Source organism: Staurois parvus, unplaced genomic scaffold (assembly GCF_062004578.1).
Source record: "Staurois parvus isolate SC_StPar_1 unplaced genomic scaffold, SC_StPar_1.0 ptg000029l, whole genome shotgun sequence".
In the NCBI taxonomy this organism is placed as follows: Eukaryota; Metazoa; Chordata; class Amphibia; order Anura; family Ranidae; genus Staurois; species Staurois parvus.
Window position 1 is genome coordinate 3,663,600 of NW_028317825.1, and position 22,674 is coordinate 3,686,273.

Here is a 22,674-nt window from a genome sequence, read left to right on the forward strand (position 1 = left end):
GTGATTTTACATGGCCTACCACTTCATGGCTGACTTTCTGTTGTTCCCAGTTGCTTTCACTTTGTTATAATACCACTAACAGTTGACCGTGGAATATTTAGTAGCAAGGAAATTTCCCAGATGGACTTATTGCACAGTTGGTTATCACGGTACCATGCTTGAATTCATTTTGCTCCTGAGAGCGACCCATTCTTTCACAAATGATTGTAGAAGCAGTCTGCATGCCTAGGTGCTTGATTGTATACACTTGTGGCCATGGAGGTGATTGCAACATCTGAATCCAATGATTTGGAGGGGTTTCCCAATACTTTTGGCAATATAGTGTATGTGGAAAGAACCCAACATCTTTTGAGAAGTAACTCTTCTTCAGGGGTTCAAGTGAGGTTCTGTGTATAAAAGAACTCATATAAAGTACATCAGACAAATAACATTCAAAAACATTATCAGACAGATTATCTTCTAAATTGTCTTCCTATGTTTATTGTGATATGGGAGCTCAGGATCATCGCCAGGTACTTGTAAAATTGACGGTCTTTATTGAAACTTGCAAACAGTCCAGAAATCAAAACCGCTTACTTCAGCAAATGGACACAAAATAGTGCATAACTCTGGTATAATGGAATAACAAGGTTTTGCCTCACTGCCACTATACCAGATCCACACTGGACTTTGAGGGCATCCCATCTGCTTCAGGGGTCCCATAGAGGAGGTATACACATTTCAGCATCCGTGGTTCGATCCCAAGCTTTATTCGCTCAGCTCACTCGAGTGCTTTCAGCTCTCTCTCTCTCTCACAGCCAGATGCTGACTGTTTCCTTTTACTTTTCTGGACTCAGATGTTCTCTTAACCCCTTCAGAACCAAAGTACCTGTAATCAGGATTTGGAGGTTCTTCCCACCCAAGATTCTTGAAACCTCCAAAATTCCGGGTCCCTAATAAGGGTTTAGAAATCCAGAGAATACTGAAATCAATCCTTTTTTATCAACCAGACTTCCCTGAAACCCCTCACCCTGCATAATTGAGAACCCCTGAGTACTCAACAATGACTGCAAACCATCTCCCTTAAAGGTGCCACAACCCAAATAATGGGGAAACATCCCTGCTGTTCAGGACACATCCCTGGCATCCTGTACAGTATATATGTATCCACATAATGCACTTGCATATTAATAATAATTTCCTATTACTTATCATCCAATTTTATATGTAATAACAATTTGAGCTGAAGGGTCCATGTACACACATGAGCAGGACACCTAGGCCTCCACCCGCCCACAAGGAACTTAATTGCAGGGAGTGTCTGCATGATTTAAAATTAAAAGTAATACAGCTATATATTAAATAGCAAGCATCTGCATAAATAAAATGTAAAATTTTTGTAGGGCATGGGTGAGAAAGAAAGGGGGAGAAAGACAATGTAAGTCCTATATATCTTGGATAATAAGCTCCCATGTGGCTAATATATGTAATAGTAGAGGCTATATAACTGGCTGTGAACAAAGGGGCAGACAAGGCAATTGAGGCCAACAGGCCAGCTATGGGGATATGAGTACCTCATGGCCTTAACAAGCTAGTAGAAAGGCAATGAATAATATATGGGCGCATATAGGCAAAATTATGGGCCAATGCACAAATAAGTAATGGTTCCTTTCAAAGGGAACAGGGAAGACTTACCACAACCCCATTATATATGAATCACCCCCACCGCCAATTTAGCAACCAATCGTGACGGCCCTACAAGCATCATGGCACCTACGTCATACGCTTCCAGCAAGCCACTTGGCGTCATCACTCACTTCCTCTCAGTTTTCTCATTTCCTGATGGGGATCTCTGTCAGGTAGGTAAACAGCATCAAATACCAAGTGATGGCACATGCTCCACCAATGCTGGTATGCACCCCCACCCATTTCCTCTCTCCCCATCAGTGCACTATCACAAAGGTGAAAAAAGAAATTCTGCAGCCCAAAGGAAAATCTGGATAGGACTAGGGGAGTGCCCATAAAGGGGCATAAAGTGAGGGAGCTCAAAGGAAAGCCACCAAAAGAATCCCACACTATATCCCCCTGGATACTAGACAGGCCCCTAGGGCTATTACTATTCCAGTATTTCATCATCATAATCTTCAACATTATATTTTATTTATATCTCAACAGCATATTTTGCAGTAATTTATTAAAGGGAGTACACCAGAAACACACTGTAACAATACATAAAATCAGAACATAGCTGGAGAAAAGAGGCTCCCAGTTTAATGGCCCATTCACATCTCCGTGTCTGCCTAAAGGTAACACAAGTTTTTTTAACTGCATGTAAACGCAGGAACAATCAAAATTGGAGTGGTGTCTATGTAGGCTGTTCAGACCACCATGCTTTGCAGCTCAAATTAAAATGAGCCCTGGCCTATTTTTTCTGTAGGAATAAAGGGCAGCAGATAATAGCACACTTTATCATGCACTTTACCTGCATATTGTAAGAAGCACTTTTTAAAGGGAATGTGGTGGTTTTGTATTAAAACATTTTTTAAAAAAATATCTCTCTTTTTGAAGCAGCAGCTGGAGCGTTAGGCTCATGTTTTCCAGAGTCTCCTTAGCCTCTCTGTTGTAAATACCCCATTGTTTACTGAAATCAATAGTGCAACTAACAATATACACAAATAAATGAATGAGTCAGAGTAGTGACTGACCCCTTATTGAATGGCTGTGTCTGAGGTTTCAAAGTGAGCCTGAAGGCAGACTGGTTTTGCCATACTTTCTGTTTTGATAACTCGTAGAGGGCAATTTAATAAAGTATTTACAACACTTTTCTGGTGTTGTGGCCTCTATAAAACAGTGTGTACCTAATTCATAAAAATGCTAAAGTTTCAATAGGAATTCTGACATGTGCAAATTATAAAAGAATAATTGCCAGTTCACAATGGGTATATTTGGTCAATGATAGAAATCTCCCAGCTGGCAGCTGAATGGGACCGAGGATGTGTTTTAGCAATCACTGAAGAAATGCAGCCGACATTGTCATAGCTACCAAGGACGTTGTGCTGCCTGGTGTCCGAACATGGCATGACACTCTGGCTTTAGTGCTACTCCATCCATGCAATAAATGATTCTACCTACTTTATAAATAAGTGCTGCACGACATAAAAATGCAATCTTCATAATAAAGTGCCTGTGCAATTACCCATATAACTTCTTATAAAGTGCATATAACATCACAGTGCATACATAAACAATTTGTGACATAGAGATCCTATATGACAAAGAAAATCCTTATGTGACAAATTATATCAATTCTTCTAAAAGCTGCTCAAACCCTTCTGTGTTTCTCCTCCACCGACATACATATGTACTCTCACCACCTTGATTTGACCTATATATATTTAGGTCAATTGTGCTTTTCCCTTTTAACCTGGGTAGGGGTTGAAATAGTCTTCCTATTTATTATCCAACATATCCTCCGAGCATGTAGAAAAAACACCCATCATAGTGTGTCAATTATAACAACCAATATTTATTAAAAGATTGAGTACACTCACATAAAAAGTGTCTAAACTGGGACACTGCAGTTGAAAAGCTTCCACAGAAAATACATCCAGGGTTCTATGGTGACTCACAAAATGGCAGCTCGCAAATTTTTAGCCATGCGGCTTGACGTCATTGGTCCACCCTACGTGGTATGTCACAACACGTGACTTCATTAGGAGTGGCCATTGGACGCTCTGCCGCTAATTTATATCAAACTCCCTAATTGTTGTCACGGTAACAATCGACACTGATAAGACTAGCGCTGATTTCCTGTAGCTCAGTTTTCAGACATAATACATTAGATGCAATTTTACTATAGCCCACAAGCCAGCTCATCTTGTGAGGTCCAATACGAATGAAGTAAATTAAATAAAATTGACCATACTAGTAACTATACTCCTGCAGTAGAGAAACTAATATGGTTTTACCACAATATGAAAAATGGGCAAATAAATTGATTAGTACATTAAATGAATATATTGTTCAAGCCAATCTGGCTTGTGTGCTAGAGTGGCCAGACAGAACCCACTCCACAGTAAAAGGCAAATGGCAGCCCGCCTGGAGTTTGCCAAAAGCCACCTTTGGGACTCTCAGACCATAAGAAACAAAACTCTCTGAACTAATGAAACAAAGATTGAACTCTTTGGCCTGAATGCTAAGCGTCATGTGTGAAGGAAACCAGGCACCGCTCACCACCTGGCCAATACCATCCCTACAGTGAAGCATGGTGGTGGCAACTTCGTGCTCTGGGGATGTTTTTCCTCGGCAGGAACTGGGAGAATAGTAAGGATCAAAGGAAAGATGAATATAGCAATGTACAGAGACATCCTTGATGAAAACCTTTTCCAGAGCGCTCTGGACCTTAGACTGGGGCGATGGTTCATCTTTCAACAGGACAACGACCCTAAGCACACAGCCCACATAACAAAGGAGTGGCTACGGGCCAACTCTGAAGGTCCTGGAGTGGCCCAGCCAGAGCCCAGACTTGAACCCGATTGAACACCTCTAGAGAGATCTGAAAATAGCTGTGCACCGACACTCCCCATCCAACCTGATGAAGCTTGAGAGGTACTGCAAAGAGGAATGGTGTGCCAAGCTTGTAGCATCATACTCAAAACGCCTTGAAGCTGTAATTGGTGCAAAAGGTGCTTAAACAAAGTATTGAGCAAACGCTTTGAATACTTATGTACGTGGTTTTTTTCGTTTTTTTTTTTTTTTAATAAATTGCAAAGATTTCAAAACAAACTTCTTTCACATTGTCATTATGGGGTATTTGTAGAATGTTGAGGAAAAAAATTAACTTAATCCATTTTGGAATAAGGCTGTAACATAACAAAATGTGGCAAAAGTTAAGCGCTGTGAATACTTTCTGGATGCACTGTATGTATGCACTGTGATGTTATATGCACTGTATAAGAAGTTACAGTATTTTTCACTCCATAAGACACACTTTTTCCCCCCCCAAAAAATGGGGTAAAATGTCTGTGCGTCTTATGGATCGAATATGGAGCAGCCGGCCCAGAATTCCTGCCGCCGGGCTGGCCGCTCGGCTCTTCTGTGCTCCTCGGTCCAGCGCTGTCCTCACCGTCTTCTCTCCCAGGGCTGGCATCTTTAATGTGGGCATCCGGCTGTGACAGCCTGCGGCTTCACAGCCAGGTGCCCACTGCGCATGCATGAGAAGCGCTGCGCTTTGTGAATGGTCTGGCAGTCTTCTGGGACCCGTCACGAGTCCCAGAAGACGGGGAGGGAGGACAGCTCCCCAGAAGTGGGAACAGGTACCTGTCAAATTCGGGTACCCGCTCCCCCCCCCCTCTGCTCCCCAAAGTTTGCAGTGTTTGGCTATCTCCTGTACTATGTCTGCAGTGTTTGGTCATCCCCTGTACAATGTCCACAGTCTCTGGTCATCGCTTGTACTATGTCCGCAGTCTCTGGTCATCTCCTGTACTGTGTCCGCAGTCTCTGGTCATCTCCTGTACTATATCCGCAGTCTCTGGTCATCTCCTGTACTATGTCCGCAGTCTGGTCATTTCCTGTACTATGTCTGCAGTCCATTGGTTCAGAATATTTTTTTTTCTTGTTTTCCTCCTCTAAAACCTAGGTGCGTCTTATGGTCAGGTGCGTCTTATGGAGCGAAACGTACGGTATATGGGTAATTGCACAGGCACTTTATTATGAAGATTGCACATATGGGATAAATTGCATTTTTTTGTTGCGAGGCACTTTTTTATAAAGTATTTACTGTATACATATGTGGGAACACATATAGTGTCAGCAGCAAGAACAATATTGGAGCTGGGAGTTTGTTAATTGTGCTGAAGTCATTGTGAAAACTAAATTCTTGTACCTGTTTCCCCACATGTACATGCTTGATGCAGGCACCAACATATGTTGTGCAACGCGTTTATAATTTCCAGGGACAGTGCTCTGTGAATCCTTTCTCACGTATTAATTCTCCACTTGCAAAATTTTATATACCGTATATACTCGAGTATAAGCCGAGTTTTTCAGCACATTTTTTGTGCTGAAAAACGGCCCCCTCGGCTTATACTCGAGTCAACGTCTGCAGATGTCTAGCAGGGGGCGCTGCTTCTAAAGCCAGTGCTTCTCAAATAGTGGGGCGCGCCCCCCAGGGGGGGCGCGAGGCTCCGTCAAGGGGGGCGTGTACAGGGGTGGGCAGAGGGCTGCTGTCTCTTACCTGGCTCCCACGATGATCCATCCAGGAAGTGCTGCTCCTTCCGTCACTCCGGCCACTCCCTCACTCCTGCCGCTCGGCTCCGCCTCCTCACCGGTGATTGGCCGCCAGAACTGTAGCTCAGGAAAGGTACACAGGCGGCCAATCACGGGCGAGGAGGCGGAGCCGAGCGGACCCGCGAAAATCGAGCGAGGGAAAAGCCGGTAAGTGTGCAGTGCAGAGGTGCTGCTGCAACCACATATGCTGGCTGCAGCAGCACCATACTGCAACAGGGGTCAGCAAGTGTCATTGGTGTCAGTGGGAGGAATAGTGCCGCATCATTGGTGTCACTGATACTAATGATGGGGCATTATTCCTCCCACTGACACCAACGATGGGGCACTATTCCTCCCACTGACACCAATGATGGGGCACTATTCCTCCCACTGATACTAATGATGGGGCATTATTCCTCCCACTGACACCAACGATGGGGCACTATTCCTCCCACTGATACCAATGATGGGGCACTATTCCTCCCACTGATACCAATGATGGGGCACTATTCCTCACACTGACACCAATGATGGGGCACTATTCCTCCCACTGATACCAATGATGGGGCACTATTCCTCCCACTGACACCAATGATGGGGCACTATTCCTCCCACTGATACCAATGATGGGGCACTATTCCTCCCACTGACACCAATGATGGGGCACTATTCCTACTTATAACAATTTTATAGACAAATTATACTATTTACAGTCGCGCGGGTGGGCGCGAAATGTTTTCTTCTTCCTAGGGGGGGGCATGACAGAAAATAATTGAAAAGCACTGTTCTAAAGCTAAGGTTTCCATAACCGCGGCTGCAGATATGGAAACCTTCGCAGTGATGTGCTGGGCATTCCTACAGTGTGTGCTGTGCCTGTGCGAGCGGCGGGTGCTAAGTTGTCACCTGCCGCCCGCAGAAGTAGTTGTAGTAAGCACGGACCCTCCCCCCCCGACTTCCCCTGCAGAGGTACCTGTAGTTGAGCAGAGTTGGCCCCCCCTCGAGCCCGCAGCAGCACATCCTGGACAGTGTGACAGGCTCGGGCTGTCACAGGCAGCGTTAAGGAGGCTGGCACATCACACATTGACTAGTAGGTGCCTCATTTCCCACCCTCGGCTTATACTCGAGTCAATAGTTTTTCCCAGTTTTTTGTGGTAAAATTAGGTACCTCGGCTTATATTCGGGTCGGCTTATACTCGAGTATATATATATATATATATATATATATATACACACACACACACATTGGGTATAGAAAAGAATCACCCCCTTTTAAATAATTAAATTTTGTTGCTTTAAATCACTGATTTAGGAAAAGGATCACCCCCTTGTGTCAGTATTTTGTTGAACCACTTTTTTCTTTTATTACAGCCTTTGTTCTGTTGGGATATGTCTCTACTAACTTTGCACATCTAGACTTGGTAGTATTTGCCCACTCTTCTTTGCAGAACTGCTCAAGTTCACTTAAAGTTGATGGTGACCATTTGTGGACTGCAGTCTTCAAGTCATTCCTCAGATTTTCAATGGGGTTTAAATTTGGACTCTGACTAGCCCATGCGAAGATATTCACCTTTTACTCCTTCAACCACTGTGTGGTCATTTTTGCTGTGTGCTTTGGGTCATTGTCGTGTTGGAAAGTAAACCTTCTTCCTACTGACAACTTTCTGGCAGAGGGCAGCAGATTTTCCTCAGTATGACGGTATTTTGCACCATCCATTTTTCCTTATATCCTGACAAGTGCTCCAGTCGCTGCTGCAGAGAAACATCCCCATAACAGGATATTACCTCCTCCGTGCTTTGCTGTAGGAATGGTGTTATTTGGATGGTGAGCTATATTGGAATTCCACCAGTTATATTGTTTAGTGTTGAGGCCAAATAATTAAATTTTAGTCTCATCTGACCATAGCACCTTTTTCCGTGTGGCTTCAGAATCTTCAAGGTGCGTTTTGGCAAATATCAGTCGTGACTGCATGTGGCCTGTCTTGAGGAGTGGCTTTTTTCTTGCAACCCTCCCATATAAGCCACATTTGTGGAGAATTTATGATATTGTTGTCACATGCACACAATGACCACTCTGTCATAAATTCCTGCAACTGCTTTAGAGTTGCTGTAGGTCTCTTGGTTGCCTCTCTGACCAGTTTCCTCCTGCATCTTTCATCCAGTTTAGAGCAACGCCCTGATCAAGAGGGTCTGTGTTGCACCAAATACCTCCCACTTCTTAATAATAGACTTCACTGTGCTTCTAGGCATTGATAAAGCCTTTGAAATGTTTTTTGTATCCATCTCCTGACTTGTCATATGACTACGTCCACAACTTTATCCCGCAGATCTTTTGACAGTGCCTTGCTACCCATAGTTGATTGTTTGCTTCAGTTGCACTACCGGGACTAAAATGCTCCAGGAAAGCTCTTTTCATGCTGAGTTAATAAAAATGACCACAGCTGATCACAGTTGAAAGTCAAATGGCTTTTTGTGCCATTGAGAAGATGATTAGCTACACCTGAATAAGTTTGCAAGTAATTTTTAGGAGAGGTGATGTTTTTTTTCCTGATATGTTGGTGTTATATATTTGGCTTGGATGTTATAAGTTGCCCTGAGTAAATTCAGCTGGATAAAACATAAATTGTGTCTGACTTTATTTCAGGCTGCAAAGCAACAAAATGTGATTATTTTAAATGGGGGTGGTTCTTTTCTATAGCCATTATATGTGTGAGTATAGATAGATAGATAGATAGATAAATAGATAGATAGATATTGAGGGATTATTAGCTCAGTGGTAGTAGCAGTTTTAGTGAGATCCTCTTAGTCCAAATTTAATTTTAGAGCTTGTTGAACCAGCTTTTTTTAAACATCAAAGTAAAAGTTGTCCATTCACACACAGAGCCGTGGTTTGGCCCCGCCCCCTCGCTCTCCTCATTAGCTGACTGTTCATGATTGACAGCAGTGGGAACCAATGGCTCCCACTTGCAGTCTCAGCCAATGAGGAGGCAGAGACCCAGGACAGCCCACGCTGTCATTCACACCGCTGGATCGCGATAAGGCTCAGGTAGGTATGGAGGGGGCTGGGGGAGCTGCTGCACACAGAAGGTTATTTACCTTCATGCCTTTACAACTACTTTCATTTTGTTACGGATGCAGAGGAATGGATACATCCCTACAGGGCACATATGAGAAGTTTAATCAAAAGTAGGAGACTTAGAAGAATTTTGTCTCTCTGAGTGGAGGACGGCATAGAACAAATTCGACTTAATAATATATAAATACAAGAACATATATAAATACAAGACATACTAGAGTTTATTTCTTTGTATATAAAACGGTTCTCCGAGCGCTCTCTCCATTTTTTTTTTGTTTTGTTTTTTCCTCTCTTCTTGTTGTTTACGTAGTCATATGAAAATGTGATAATATATTTAATATAAGTCAAGGTAGGAGGAGTAGTGTAGGGCTGTCTTGTGTCAGGGATATACAGTAGGTATAGTCTTGTAACAGGATTTGTTCTAGAGTATGTGTTTTTTGTATTTTTATTTTTTATATATATATGTAATGGAAAATAAGAAATAAAGATTATTTTAAAAATCACAGATAAATAAATGCAGATAAATAGACAGCCCCGCTTCTCTGTAGTAAGGCATTGCAGGCAGAAGAGACAGTGCCAAGCTAGCTTTTTCAGGAAAGGTAAAGTTTTCTACAAAACTTTAAAGTGTCTGTGTTAGTACAACTTAAAAAACACATTCAGTTTATTTGACGAATACATGTACATCCCCCATGTGCAACATTAGCAGTGCTTTCAGGATAGGCAGGTGCTGGCCACATTTCTGGCAGGATCATCGGGATTTTTATACTACATGCAGTTGAATATACCCCTAGATCTACTGAAGGTTTTTACATGCGGTTTTCACTGTATGTTACCACTGCTTATCTCATATGCTCAGTTTGAATTGCTGATATATATATATCATAAATGCTTACAGTTCCAATAAAATGAAAAAAACAAAAAACAGATGTGACTTATATTACACTTGCTGAGCAACAATACAATCTGCATAGGGTGTATATATGTTTTATTGATGTTGCTTTACTTGTTACAATAGAGTATATTCTGCACCAGAAAAAATAGGTGTTTGACTAAATTCAGTTAGATTCTTCATTTTATGACTTTGCCCAGCTTCTGTAAGAATATGAGGAATGTGAGTGGATAGCAAAAACAAACTAGAAAAGCTACAATTTCTGGGGAAATTATGTGAAGTGTTCTTGCCTCCACCAGTAGTCTACAACTGGAGTGGGCGGAGTAACTGGTGGAGTGGCTTGTCACTCTGCTGCCTGCTCACACACCTGGGTTCCTATGGCAACTCACTCTACAGCAAGGGCAGAGAAGAGCGGTTAAAAACAAACTGCTCCAACTAGTTCACTTCACTGGTGGTTGCCTCTTCAAATGGTTGTAGTTTAAAAATTATAAATCGTACACCGAAGAGCTTTATATTGTGAGAATCACAAGACCCAAACCTACATTTTGATGCATAGTATGTCTCTGAAATATTAAAAATGAAGGCACAGTCGCAGTTTAGAGATTGCCCTTCAAATTAGAGGTGGCTAGAGTGGAGTTTCAATGAATGTCAATGGGTGCCGTGAGTTGCAAACAAATGGTCATATTGTGAAAACTATCAGGACTATGGCTTAGCCGTGGACATTTTTAGTGGCCGCAGGGATAGCTGAACGTTTTGATACAAGATTTGTGTAGGTGGGCTTAAAAATGAGGGAGTGATGGCAGTTTAGAAATCATGTCCTGATTTTTCAGGACATTCCGCCATTCATTCCTATGGGACCAACCACAAAAACGCCGATATTTCGTGAACCATTCGGCGAAACGTTCCACAAAGTAATAGCACAGGGAGCAATCCGCACGTTTCGGTATATTACTGTCTATGTAGTGTAAAAACTGTGGGAGGAGTTAGGGTGGTAAATTTGGCTATAATAAGAATATATATGTGAGATAACAGTAAGTGTTCTTGCCATGCAACTTAATAAAAGATTTTTATGCTACATTGATAATTTGTTGTTTTTCATTCAGGATGGCAGTCTGGTTGTGGCAGATTTTGGGTTGGCTCGATTAGTAACAGATGAAGCTCGGGACCTGCGGAAAGACAGAAGGAAACGGTACACTGTGGTGGGGAATCCTTATTGGATGGCACCAGAAATGATAAACGGTGAGCATGATTGGGATGTGATTTGAGCTAATAGGAGGACACAGTGTCTTTTTAGATGAAGTTTTTTGGAATGTGCCCTAAGCTTTATATTATGTTTCACAAGTTCAATCCTTCATATGCTTGTACTACATATTGCAAAGTAGCCAGTAGCTTGCTAGCTGCTTTGAACCATTTTTTTACTGTGTTTTTAGGTTGGGGTATTACTACTTACATTGCTCCCACAGTTGATTTGTTCACACCAAGCTGCTTGCCTATTGCAGATTCAGTCTTCCCAGCCTGGTGCAGGTCTACAATTTTGTTTCTGGTGTCCTTCGACAGCTCTTTGGTCTTCACCATAGTGGAGTTTGGAGTGTGACTGTTTGAGGTTGTGGACAGGTGTCTTTTATACTGATAACAAGTTCAAACAGGTGCCATTGATACAGGTAATGAGTGCAGGACAGAGGAGCCTCTTAAAGAAGAAGGTACAGGTCTGTGAGAGCCAGAAATCTTGCTTGTTTGTAGGTGACCAAATACTTATTTCCACCATAATTTGCAAATAAATTCTTTCCAAATCAGCCAATGTGATTGTCTGGATTTTTTTTCTCATTTTGTCTCTCATAGTTGAGGTCTACCTATGATGCCAATTACAGGCCTCTCTCATCTTTTTAAGTGGGAGAACTTGCACAATTGGTGGCTGACTAAATACTTTTTTGCCCCACTGTATATAGGATTCCTCTCTATATATCAGATCTCTTCATGTATCGGACCTTTCCCTCTTTTCTCTGTATAGATCGGATCTCCGTATAGTAGTTTCACTCCCCCTGTATACACAATTGCTCAGTATAGCTGATATATCCATGTATCTGACCCTCCTTTCTCTTTGCATAGTAGATTTCTATATATAGAGGATCTCTCCATGTAACGGAATTCTGTATTTACGAATAGTAGATCTCTGTCTGTGGGACCCCTCTCTGTACATGGGATCTCTCTGTGATTTGTATTTCTGTCTCTATATAGTTGATCTCTCCCAGTCTCTCTCTGTATATGGGATCTCTCTGTATACAGATTCATCTCTCTTTCTCCTTCTGTCTCCCTTTCTTCTTCCCCCCACCCTCTCTCTCTCCTTCCCTCTCTCTCTCCTTCTATCTCCCCCTCTCTCTCTGTATAGTAGACCTCTCTCTCACACTTTCGGGGCCCCCATAGCTCTCTCTGTACCTCTATAAAGTGGTTCTGGCTCTCTGTAGGTCATGTGTAGTCCCTTCACAGCTAGGCTGGGCATGGTGTGGCCCCTGAACACTCCTCCCAGAGAGTCAGTTCAGACCCTGCCCCCTCCTCACTCAGTTTTTCCATTAAGCAGAGTGGCCAGCTGTGCATTGTTCCAGGGGGACCGGGCTGGATCAGCTTGGGAGAATCACTTCTGAAGACTCCAGTTCCTCCCACACTGGGGCGGGACAGCAGGGGGAAGATACACAGGTACAGCCACAAAGCGGGAGGTGAACGGCAACTGCGGTCTGGATAACCCTGTGCCGAGCGCGGTTGGCACTTGTCTTATGCTCTGCGGTCCGGCCATTAACAGGCCACGGACCGGTCTGTGGCCTGGGGGTTGGGTCCAGCGGTCCCAGCCCACTGGGAAAGTGGCCAATCCAAGCCTGATGTTGTCTAACATGTCAGATTTAAACCGCAGCTGGATTTTTTAATAGCACAGGCTTACCTATTGCAACTTAATTGAAGTTTGACTACAGTTAACTGAATGCTGATTGGTGACTGGGTTGCTGTGATTTATCTTTGAAGTTATTTATTTAGCAAGGTCATTGTAAAGCCAGTGGAAGTAAAGTAGCCCATAGATGAGTGTTTTTTTTTTTCTTTTTATTCAACCAGCAGGTTGAATAAAAAAAAATTACTTGATTCCCCTATCCACACAATTGAGGTGGATAGGGGAATCCTCACGCTGATCTATTGTATTCTGACAGCAGAGGGACAAAATTCTACTGGTCCCTGCTGAAATGGCCAAATTTCAACCCATGTATGGCCGACTTTACATTCAGCTTTCACACCTTCAGTCATGCCTCAATCAACTTCTGCCTTGATATATTCATAATAACGTGATGTTTGGATTAAAGTGGTATTAAACCCAAAAACAGAAATGGTATATATTGCAGTTTTAGGTGGACTTGACTAATATATTTAAGCCAAAATCCAGCTAACACTTTTTGTATTTCAATGGTTTTTATTAATTAATAACAATTAACACAGGAGCAACAAATCACGCCCATGCAGGGGCTATCAATTGCACATAAAAGAAGTAGAAAATTAAAGAAATCAGTGCTCTAACACCAACAGGGCAAAAGATCGCCCCAGCTAACACTTTTTAAGAAGTTACAGCAACAGTTTTTCTCCATTTGGGATAATGGTTTTACATAAATAAATCAAAGTTGACCATTGTAGGCACTTCTGCCAATTAATTTTGCTGCACAGCTTGGTCTGGTAAAGGAAATTAAAAAATAACAGACTTGCTGACCAGAGGGAAAAAAAAGGGAAAAAGCCTACTAAAAAGGAAATGAAAAAGAAATGCAGCCACCACACCTAAAAATTGGTAAGACAATAATAATGAATTTTTGCTTTTCAATTTAATACTGCTTAAAAGTGACTAAAGCTGGCCGTACACACACAGGCAGAATGGAAAAAAATCTAGCAGATTCCTCAATCCATAAACAGCACGGATGGAAAGAAATCTCAAGCTGCGGCTAGTGTAATCTGACAGCCACCACCGCTGGCTGTAAATATACCCAAACAATTGGATGCAGGCTCTGTTTGGCCAACAATTTTACATCTGGCTATTTCAATTGTGCAGTTGGAAAAAGTCGGGCAGACAGGTGCAAAAAGGGCCACACACAGAGCTAATTTTGACCAGTTCCGCTATGGTCGGTTTAAGTTATTACTTGTGTGGATGGGAAAACAAATACAGATTGCTTTTAGATGTATTTAGCGTGCATTTGAGATCAGTTTGAGATGCTTCTGAGATCATTATGAGTCCCTTCAGAGGTGGTCATTTTAAGCTGGATTCAAGCTGTTTTAAGTGAGAATTCCCCTCATAGAAAGTTATTATCAGAACACATTTCTAATCTATTTCTGTAAAAAAACAAAACCTCAGCGCTGAGGACTTCCTATTTACCATACAAATCCCCGTGAGATGCTGCTGTGCACAGGTACAAAGGACCAAAAACTTTTAACAATGAAAACCAGCGCAAACCCACATGATCAATTACATTACTCAGTTTAAAAAAACATTAATGTGCTAATAAAGTAAATTATATATAAAATATATTGATATATAAAAATTTAAAATTATAAGTCCAGTGACAAAAAAGCAAAGTGACAAAAAATCAAAAAAATCAAAAAAAACCCCAGAAAATATATATATATATATATATATATAATTACAGTCCCGTGACAAAATTAAATCAAATTAAATTATAATATATTTTCCATTTGATTCTTCCGTGTTACTGATCCCTTCACCATCCACCAGTGCAGAAATCAACATTAACCGCACTCACCAGATAATGGTGAGTCACACGCCTTTCAGGATTGTTAAGGGCTCCTGGACCCCCTTTACTTTGTCTGAGACCTCCAAGTGCTGTTTCCTCTTATGTCTAGGTACCTCTTCTGCTTACTCCTCTCACCGAATCCCCCAAAGGAAAATCAGGAAGAAGAAAAGACCATAGCGTGATACCGCAGTAACTTCTCCTCAAATTAATCTCTCCAGACCACTCACATTCTTTTGCGGGGTATAGCCCACTTTTTATTCAAAACAACAGCGATTCTCTTCAAGAATGATCCACTTTTCATGTACACCGATTATACAAGGACCCCACAGTTTAGTGTGCAGCAGGATGGCAGACCTCAGCTACAGACTCTTCTACTTAGGCTAAGATGGCCCCTTGGAACGCACCGCTCGGCGTGCGCTCCACTCACCGGAAATGACGTCAGACGACGGACCAGGCAACCGGAAGTGCGTCAACGCGTTTCGCCCCACCCACAGGGCGTTATCAAGACGTCTTGATAACGCCCTGTGGGTGGGGCGAAACGCGTTGACGCACTTCCGGTTGCCTGGTCCGTCGTCTGACGTCATTTCCGGTGAGTGGAGCGCACGCCGAGCGGTGCGTTCCAAGGGGCCATCTTAGCCTAAGTAGAAGAGTCTGTAGCTGAGGTCTGCCATCCTGCTGCACACTAAACTGTGGGGTCCTTGTATAATCGGTGTACATGAAAAGTGGATCATTCTTGAAGAGAATCGCTGTTGTTTTGAATAAAAAGTGGGCTATACCCCGCAAAAGAATGTGAGTGGTCTGGAGAGATTAATTTGAGGAGAAGTTACTGCGGTATCACGCTATGGTCTTTTCTTCTTCCTGATTTTCCTTTGGGGGATTCGGTGAGAGGAGTAAGCAGAAGAGGTACCTAGACATAAGAGGAAACAGCACTTGGAGGTCTCAGACAAAGTAAAGGGGGTCCAGGAGCCCTTAACAATCCTGAAAGGCGTGTGACTCACCATTATCTGGTGAGTGCGGTTAATGTTGATTTCTGCACTGGTGGATGGTGAAGGGATCAGTAACACGGAAGAATCAAATGGAAAATATATTATAATTTAATTTGATTTAATTTTGTCACGGGACTGTAATTATATATATATATATATATATATTTTTTCTGGGGTTTTTTTTGATTTTTTTGATTTTTTGTCACTTTGCTTTTTTGTCACTGGACTTATAATTTTAAATTTTTATATATCAATATATTTTATATCTAATCTATTTCTGTCTAACCTTTCCTTTGTTACTTTATTAAATTTAGAAAAAAAGGTTTTGTTCATATATATCCTTTAAGATTTTTTTGTTATTAACATTCCTATAGACAGTAATAAACTGTTGAGAAATATTTGATTCCAGAACTTGTTAAAAACAAGTGAAACTCAAGTGATAAGGCTAGGTTCACACCTATGCAGTTTGCGTTTGATATGTTTCTGCAGTTCGTTTTGCGTTGCGGTTTTGATGTGTTTTGCAGGGGTTTTTTTTCTTGTAGTTAGGCAGATTAAAAATGCAAAACACATCAAAAATTCTGCAAAAACACACTACATGCTTTTCTACAGCTTTCCATTGAAGTCTATAGAACAAAAAACGCAACATTTTGTGTTTAAAAAAGTCCCTGACCCTTTCCAAAAAACGCACCAGGTAAAAACACAGAGATGTGAACATGTCCCATAGGAACTCATGTTAAATGGACTGTAGTGCATTTCTGCAAAACACTGCAGAAAACGCTTAGGTGTGAACCTAGGGTGCTATGAGACCAAGGTCCTTATTCATGCCATTTATTTGTATCATCATCAATACCCTATGTTACCTTTCTGTGGGTAACTGGGTTGCTTTCTTTTTCTTTACAGGGAGAATCTATGATGAGTCAGTGGATGTTTTCTCCTTTGGAATTGTGATCTGTGAGGTACTGTTACTTACATTGCCAGCTTCTGGTATTTTGTCTGTTCTCTGCACATAAATTATAACAATTCTTTAAAGATTTTCAGATTTTACCTGCCATAACTTCCTGAGATGAACAGATCTTATAATTTGTTTGTTTTCCATCAGATAATTGGTCGTGTTAGTGCAGACCCGGACTATCTCCCACGCACACTGGATTTTGGGTTGAATGTGCGTGCCTTCTTGGACCGATTTTGCCCCCCAAATTGTCCACCAGGCTTCTTTCCTAGTGCAGTATTATGCTGTGACATGGACCCTGAGAAAAGGTAATTTATTCTTTAGTTTAGTCTTACTTGAACGTTGCCATTCAACAGAAGAACTAAGCTGCAGACTGTGCACAGTCTTATGTAGATATAACACTTAACTGGATAACTAAAGTATTAGTTAAGATTTTACATTGGTATGAGAATCAACGTAACATCAGTTTATGTGTGTTCATGGTGCAGTTTGATAGACTTCAGGAAAGGTTTATCGTGAGATAAATGTAAAAACAGAAATACCACTGATATCTTCCTTCACATCTGTGTCAGATATTGATGTATACCGTGTCCAGCTTAGTTTTATACCAAAGGCAAGAATCTTAGAATTCATTTACATTTATCGGGTCTATTGTGGTGCATTAAAGCACATGCTTTATGTTGTGCGTTAACAAGTGATGCATGAAGGTAGCCTGTTCAGTTTAGGCGACTGCCAGTGCACTACAATTGACCGAAAACACCAATACAGCGCACCGAAATGTGTGGGAGTACATTACTGTGTGTTGCGTTGCAATGTGGGTTAAAAATGAATGCCACCACAACACAATGTTCAATGTATGTACGTGTGAATAAAAGTTAAGGGCATGTTAATGCTCATTCCAGAAAGGGTTGAAATTGGCAGAGTGGCAGCTTCAATTTTAAAGGCTTGTAGTCTGCACCACTGGAGACAGCTGCTGATAAGACATGGAACAGTTAATGTGCTAAATCAGGTATGGTCTAGGAACTAGCCATGAGGTCAAGGCAGGTGACAAATGCAGAATTCCATTTTCATGCCAAATCATAATCAGGAAGAACAGAAATTTAGGATCAGATACCAGGAGTCTGGTCAGATCAAAACAAGGATAGGAGATCAGGAAAAATCACCAGAAGACAAGCTGAAGCATAACCAGAGTGGTAGATATTTACAGGAAAGCTTCTCACAGTTCTGCCAAAAAATAACAGATGCCTTTTCTCATGCACTGTCAGTGGACAGTCATAACAGGTGATTGCTGCACATTGCGCACACCTCAGAACCATATACGGTATCTACTAGAGCAGTGGTTCTCAAACTGTGGAATCTCAGGACCCACATTTGTCCTTGGTCATTAAGTCACTACCCAAAAAATAATTTAATTTCCAAAACATTATAATTTATGCCACAAAATAACTTGTGCAGTATTCTACAATGTACATAATTTTACATAATAAAACACTTTTTTAGACTTAAGCTGAGCAATGCCTTCTCTACCTCTCACTCTCTCAAAGGCACACTAAGTTAAGAATATTATTGTCTTCAGCTTTTTAAATAAACAGTATAGTTTGTGCAATATTTGTGTGATGGTTTTCAGTCCCCCCTATTTCATGCACTCCTTCAATCCCCCCTTCCATGCCCTCCTTTAGCCCCCCCTTCCTTTCCCCTTTTAAACTCTTTCATTTTCCATCTTTCATCTCTCTCACCCATCCACAGCCCAGAAAAAGTACCTAGTGGAGTCATTCCCTGGCATCCAGTGCTGCTTTTCTTCCGTCCTGCATGGCTGTCTGGAAGGAAGTGTAGTTATATACCTGTAAACCAGACAAGATTGAGGATTTCACATGCTTTAAGTGGAATTCAAGTCTAAAACTAACTAAGCTTAAAGCTGCTCCCACCCCCTTCCAACAACTGTACTATGTACCCTGTAGAAGGAAGATGCATATACTTACCAATTTTCAGGGCACTCTGGTCTAGTCAGTTGATCTCCCCAGAGAAGAAGAGAGAATGCCAACAACAGATTGAATGCCTGGACGGTGACGTCACCCTTAGGTTTGCTGTGGGGCATCCATTGTGAGCTGTCCCTTCTCTCCCCCTTGAAGCCGGCTGCTGGGAGCCAATCACATGATCAGACTAGAGCACCCTGAAAATAGGTAAGTGTATGCATCTTTCTTTTACAGGGTAGTTAGTGTAGGTGTTGGAAGGGGGTGCAGTTTTAGCTTAGTTAGTTCTAGACTTTAATTCCACTTTAGGCATATGAAATCCTCAATCTTGTCTGGTTTGCAGGCATCTTGTTGTTCTTAATAATCGGCTGTTAAAATGAACACAATTTAACAATTTTGCCTACTTTGTATGAACTGACAGAACAGCTGTTAGGCTGACATCCACACACATAAAATGTGTGTACCCTGTGCTAATAATATTTAATAATGATTGACAATACAGTTCAGATAAAAATCAAAATCGTGGTAGCTGACCCAGTTTGCCTTGATTTTTTTTTTTTTTTTTTAATGACAGAAAGATTCTAAAATTACTATGTCATATTGGTTTGTGGCCCTCTTACATTTAAACAAGGGGAAGGAAATATTCCAACTCCTAATCTGTAAGTTGTAACCTGAATCTTCACTCATGTGGTACATTTTAATTCAGCTGAATATATGTATCAAGGTGTGTTGGTCATCATTTAAAAAAGGGCATTTTTCTTATAAAAAACGATTTTCTTTGACGGTGGTACCTTGCGCTATTAATAGCAACATATGCTTGGAGAAATGAGGAAGGTGGCTATTGGTGGTCTCTTCTGGTGGTACTTTCTGAATCACTGAGCCAGAAAAACAGAACAATATGCAGAAGAAGTGTTCTGTGTTCATTTGCTGCATGCTTTTTCCAGGACAATGAAGCTGAAGACAGCCAAGTAGCTAGCATTTTCAGGCGTTTGTTGGTAATGGCAGTTCCTATATTTATCTTAGCACAGGTTTCCTTCAAAACAATCCTCTGTAAAATTAACTTACTATTTTTTGTGGCTAGTAGTATTTTTCTAGCCAGTAGTAGTGATGTGTTTGACATTATTTGATCCTCACTGTCTCTTTTCACACATTATTGCAGGCCCAGCTTCTCACAGCTCCAGCTCTGGTTGGACTCATTGCTCAGGCACTTGACTCTTCAGCTCCCTATTAGTTCACATCTTGAGCAGCTCGAGCGAAGCTTTTGGGAGACATATCATAGAGGAGAGAGTACCCTGCACTCCCATCCTGAAATCACAGAATAACACATCTGGCAATGGAGAAGAAACCGAGATACAAATACCCCAGTGTGGTGTGTATGGGGAACTCATGTTGCTTATTTTGCAAGAAGAGGGGATAATATTATCCCTACATCTAGGTTAAATGAAGAGGATCTTTTGTGTCCAAGCTTACTGGTACTGCTTGTGAGCAATGAAGGGAATCCAAAGATACATTCTTGCAGTTCCACAGTTCCATTGGGTGCCTAATGAGTTTAATTAGCTTGTAATGGTCCTTGGACTGTCATTGGTAAAGATGAACAAGGCTTTTTGTGTTCCACTCACTAAACCACTTAGAAAGCCAGTGTGAGTTTTGTGGTTTTAAAGGCGTCATTTCATCACATTCACCCTGCATGACGCCCCTTTTGTTCAAATTTCCTCTAAAAAGGAGCATTCTGCACCTTGTGTATATACCTGTATGTATATTTAGACCCTCCTGTACATATCGTCCTAATGTTTGTGACTTGAGCCTGTCACCCCCGATCTCTTGTTCATGTTGCCAAGAAGAGCTTACTGGTTTTTCTCTGTCCAAAGCATTCTGGGCCTGGGAATTATTACCTAAAAGGACCATTATGCACGTGGGTATAAAAACAGTGAAGAATTTGTGATGTAGGCCAACTGTCTTACACAAAATAACACATTTCATTTCTTGTTATGTGTCTACACATTTAGCACTTATAGATTGGTTAGAAGCTTTTAAAACCACCAGCATAAAAATGTTTGCATATGTTCACTGTTAGCTCAGTTTCTAACTTGCAGCACCTCTAGGGGTTTCTGTATACCCCAGAAGAAAATAACATTACTTAGGTGTCAACCTATTCTATTTTATGTAGCTTGAAAATGGTAATTGTCCTGACATGAGAGCATAATTAACAATGGGCTATCTGCCTAAAAGCCAGTATGTATGTAGAAGTTATGTAATAAATGTATAGCTTGGGGATGCATTTGCAAGTACAGTAGCTAGATGAAAATGAAATGAGGCTACTTAAGGCTTCCTCTGATGCTCTCTTTTACAGGTTTGCTGTGTTCTATAAGTGCACTTCATGTCCCCCACCCCCATTATGTTACATATGACATCCATAAGTCTTTGTTTTCCTCTGTGCAGCAGTTTGCACATTTAAATAGCCCACGGTTTTGCCTTATCTTATGTATGTGGAAAGTATTTCATAAGGGACACATCAATATTGATATTTTTGGTACATTTAAGGTTCTAAATGCTGAAATGCCCATACTATATAATGCTGAATGTAGGTTTGCCGAATCTAATATGGATTTTGCAGGCCATGCCTTTCCTGCACATTGGAAGGTAGGTTTTTGTTCTTGTCTAGGTTTCCTATAAACAACTGTTGATTTCTCTCACAAAAAATCTGACATTAATAGAAAATTTTACATGACAATCGCAGGTTTATAGCCATTTTGTTTTAGCTCTGGAACAATCAGAACACAGTCATCGAAATGCCATATCAAAATATGGTAGCAGCACAAGAAATTATCCTCATAATATGCAATCATACTCCACCAGTAGTTAGAATAAAAAAGATACATGTCCATCAAGTAGTGGGCATTCTACATAACAAAATCCACCCCTTCAATGTTACAATGTAGGTGTCACTCATACAGAGGACAAGCAGTTTTTTGTTTTTTACACTTAATCAATTTTGAAGGTACAGAATACATAATCAGTTGCACTTAAAGCTGCAGTGCTGTCAGTAGATGCTAATAAATTAGAAAGATTAATTCTTTACTGTAGGTCATCCTTAGAAACTGTCTGCCTTCAATGACTGGTATACTTTGCAATAAATCGAATTTGTAGGTGTTCTTGTAATAAAGATCTGCTGATAAAATGTACAGATTTACAAAGGTTTCCATACACAACCTTAACCCAGACCTATACTCAAATTCAAATGTGAAGGAAGATTCTACTTTCATTAAACAGTTGATATAAGATATATGGTTACTGTACACTCCAATTTGTAATTTAACTGATTATACATTTGCATTTTGGGCAATAATTGTTAGGGTTTTCTAAAACTGCCCAGTAATTGAATTGTCTCTTTCATGTCTGAGCTGCAGCTTTTATTATTACTACACAGAGACTGATTGGTGATTACAGTAGAGGAAGACCCACCTCCTTTCTAGCAAGTTTTTGAATGTGCTAGCAAGGCATGCATGAGTATTTTCAGAATAAAAGCAGGCATGCATTTCATTGTTTTCTTTATTACAGTGTAAGCTACTTTGATAATCTTAATTGGATGGATAAAAGGAGAGTAGTAACAGGCTTGAAATAACTAATTTTTCTTTAAAACCTCTGCTCTGTGGCTGGCCTATGCAAGTCATGTGACCTAAGGTGTAAGCATGAGCTCTGGGTTCAGAATAGCTTACCCTTCCTCTTAGAGATCACATCATAAAATGGCTAGGCTTTTAATCACTTGACTAGCACAAGTGAGAGTTCATAACAAAG

General features: G+C 41.0%; 1 protein-coding gene across 1 annotated transcript in view; it reads left to right on the top strand.

Annotated features, from left to right (window-relative positions):
* The window catches only part of LIMK1 (LIM domain kinase 1), a 178,856-nt gene extending 156,437 nt beyond the window's left edge, over positions 1-22,419 (top strand). The window contains exons 13-16 of the mRNA XM_089657278.1: positions 11,312-11,447; positions 16,861-16,916; positions 17,060-17,217; positions 20,039-22,419. Of these exons, the coding sequence (XP_089513404.1) occupies positions 11,312-11,447; positions 16,861-16,916; positions 17,060-17,217; positions 20,039-20,201 (513 nt within the window). The 3' untranslated portion in view covers positions 20,202-22,419. The remainder of the gene's footprint in view (positions 1-11,311; positions 11,448-16,860; positions 16,917-17,059; positions 17,218-20,038) is intronic.
* The last annotated feature ends 255 nt before the right edge of the window (positions 22,420-22,674 follow it).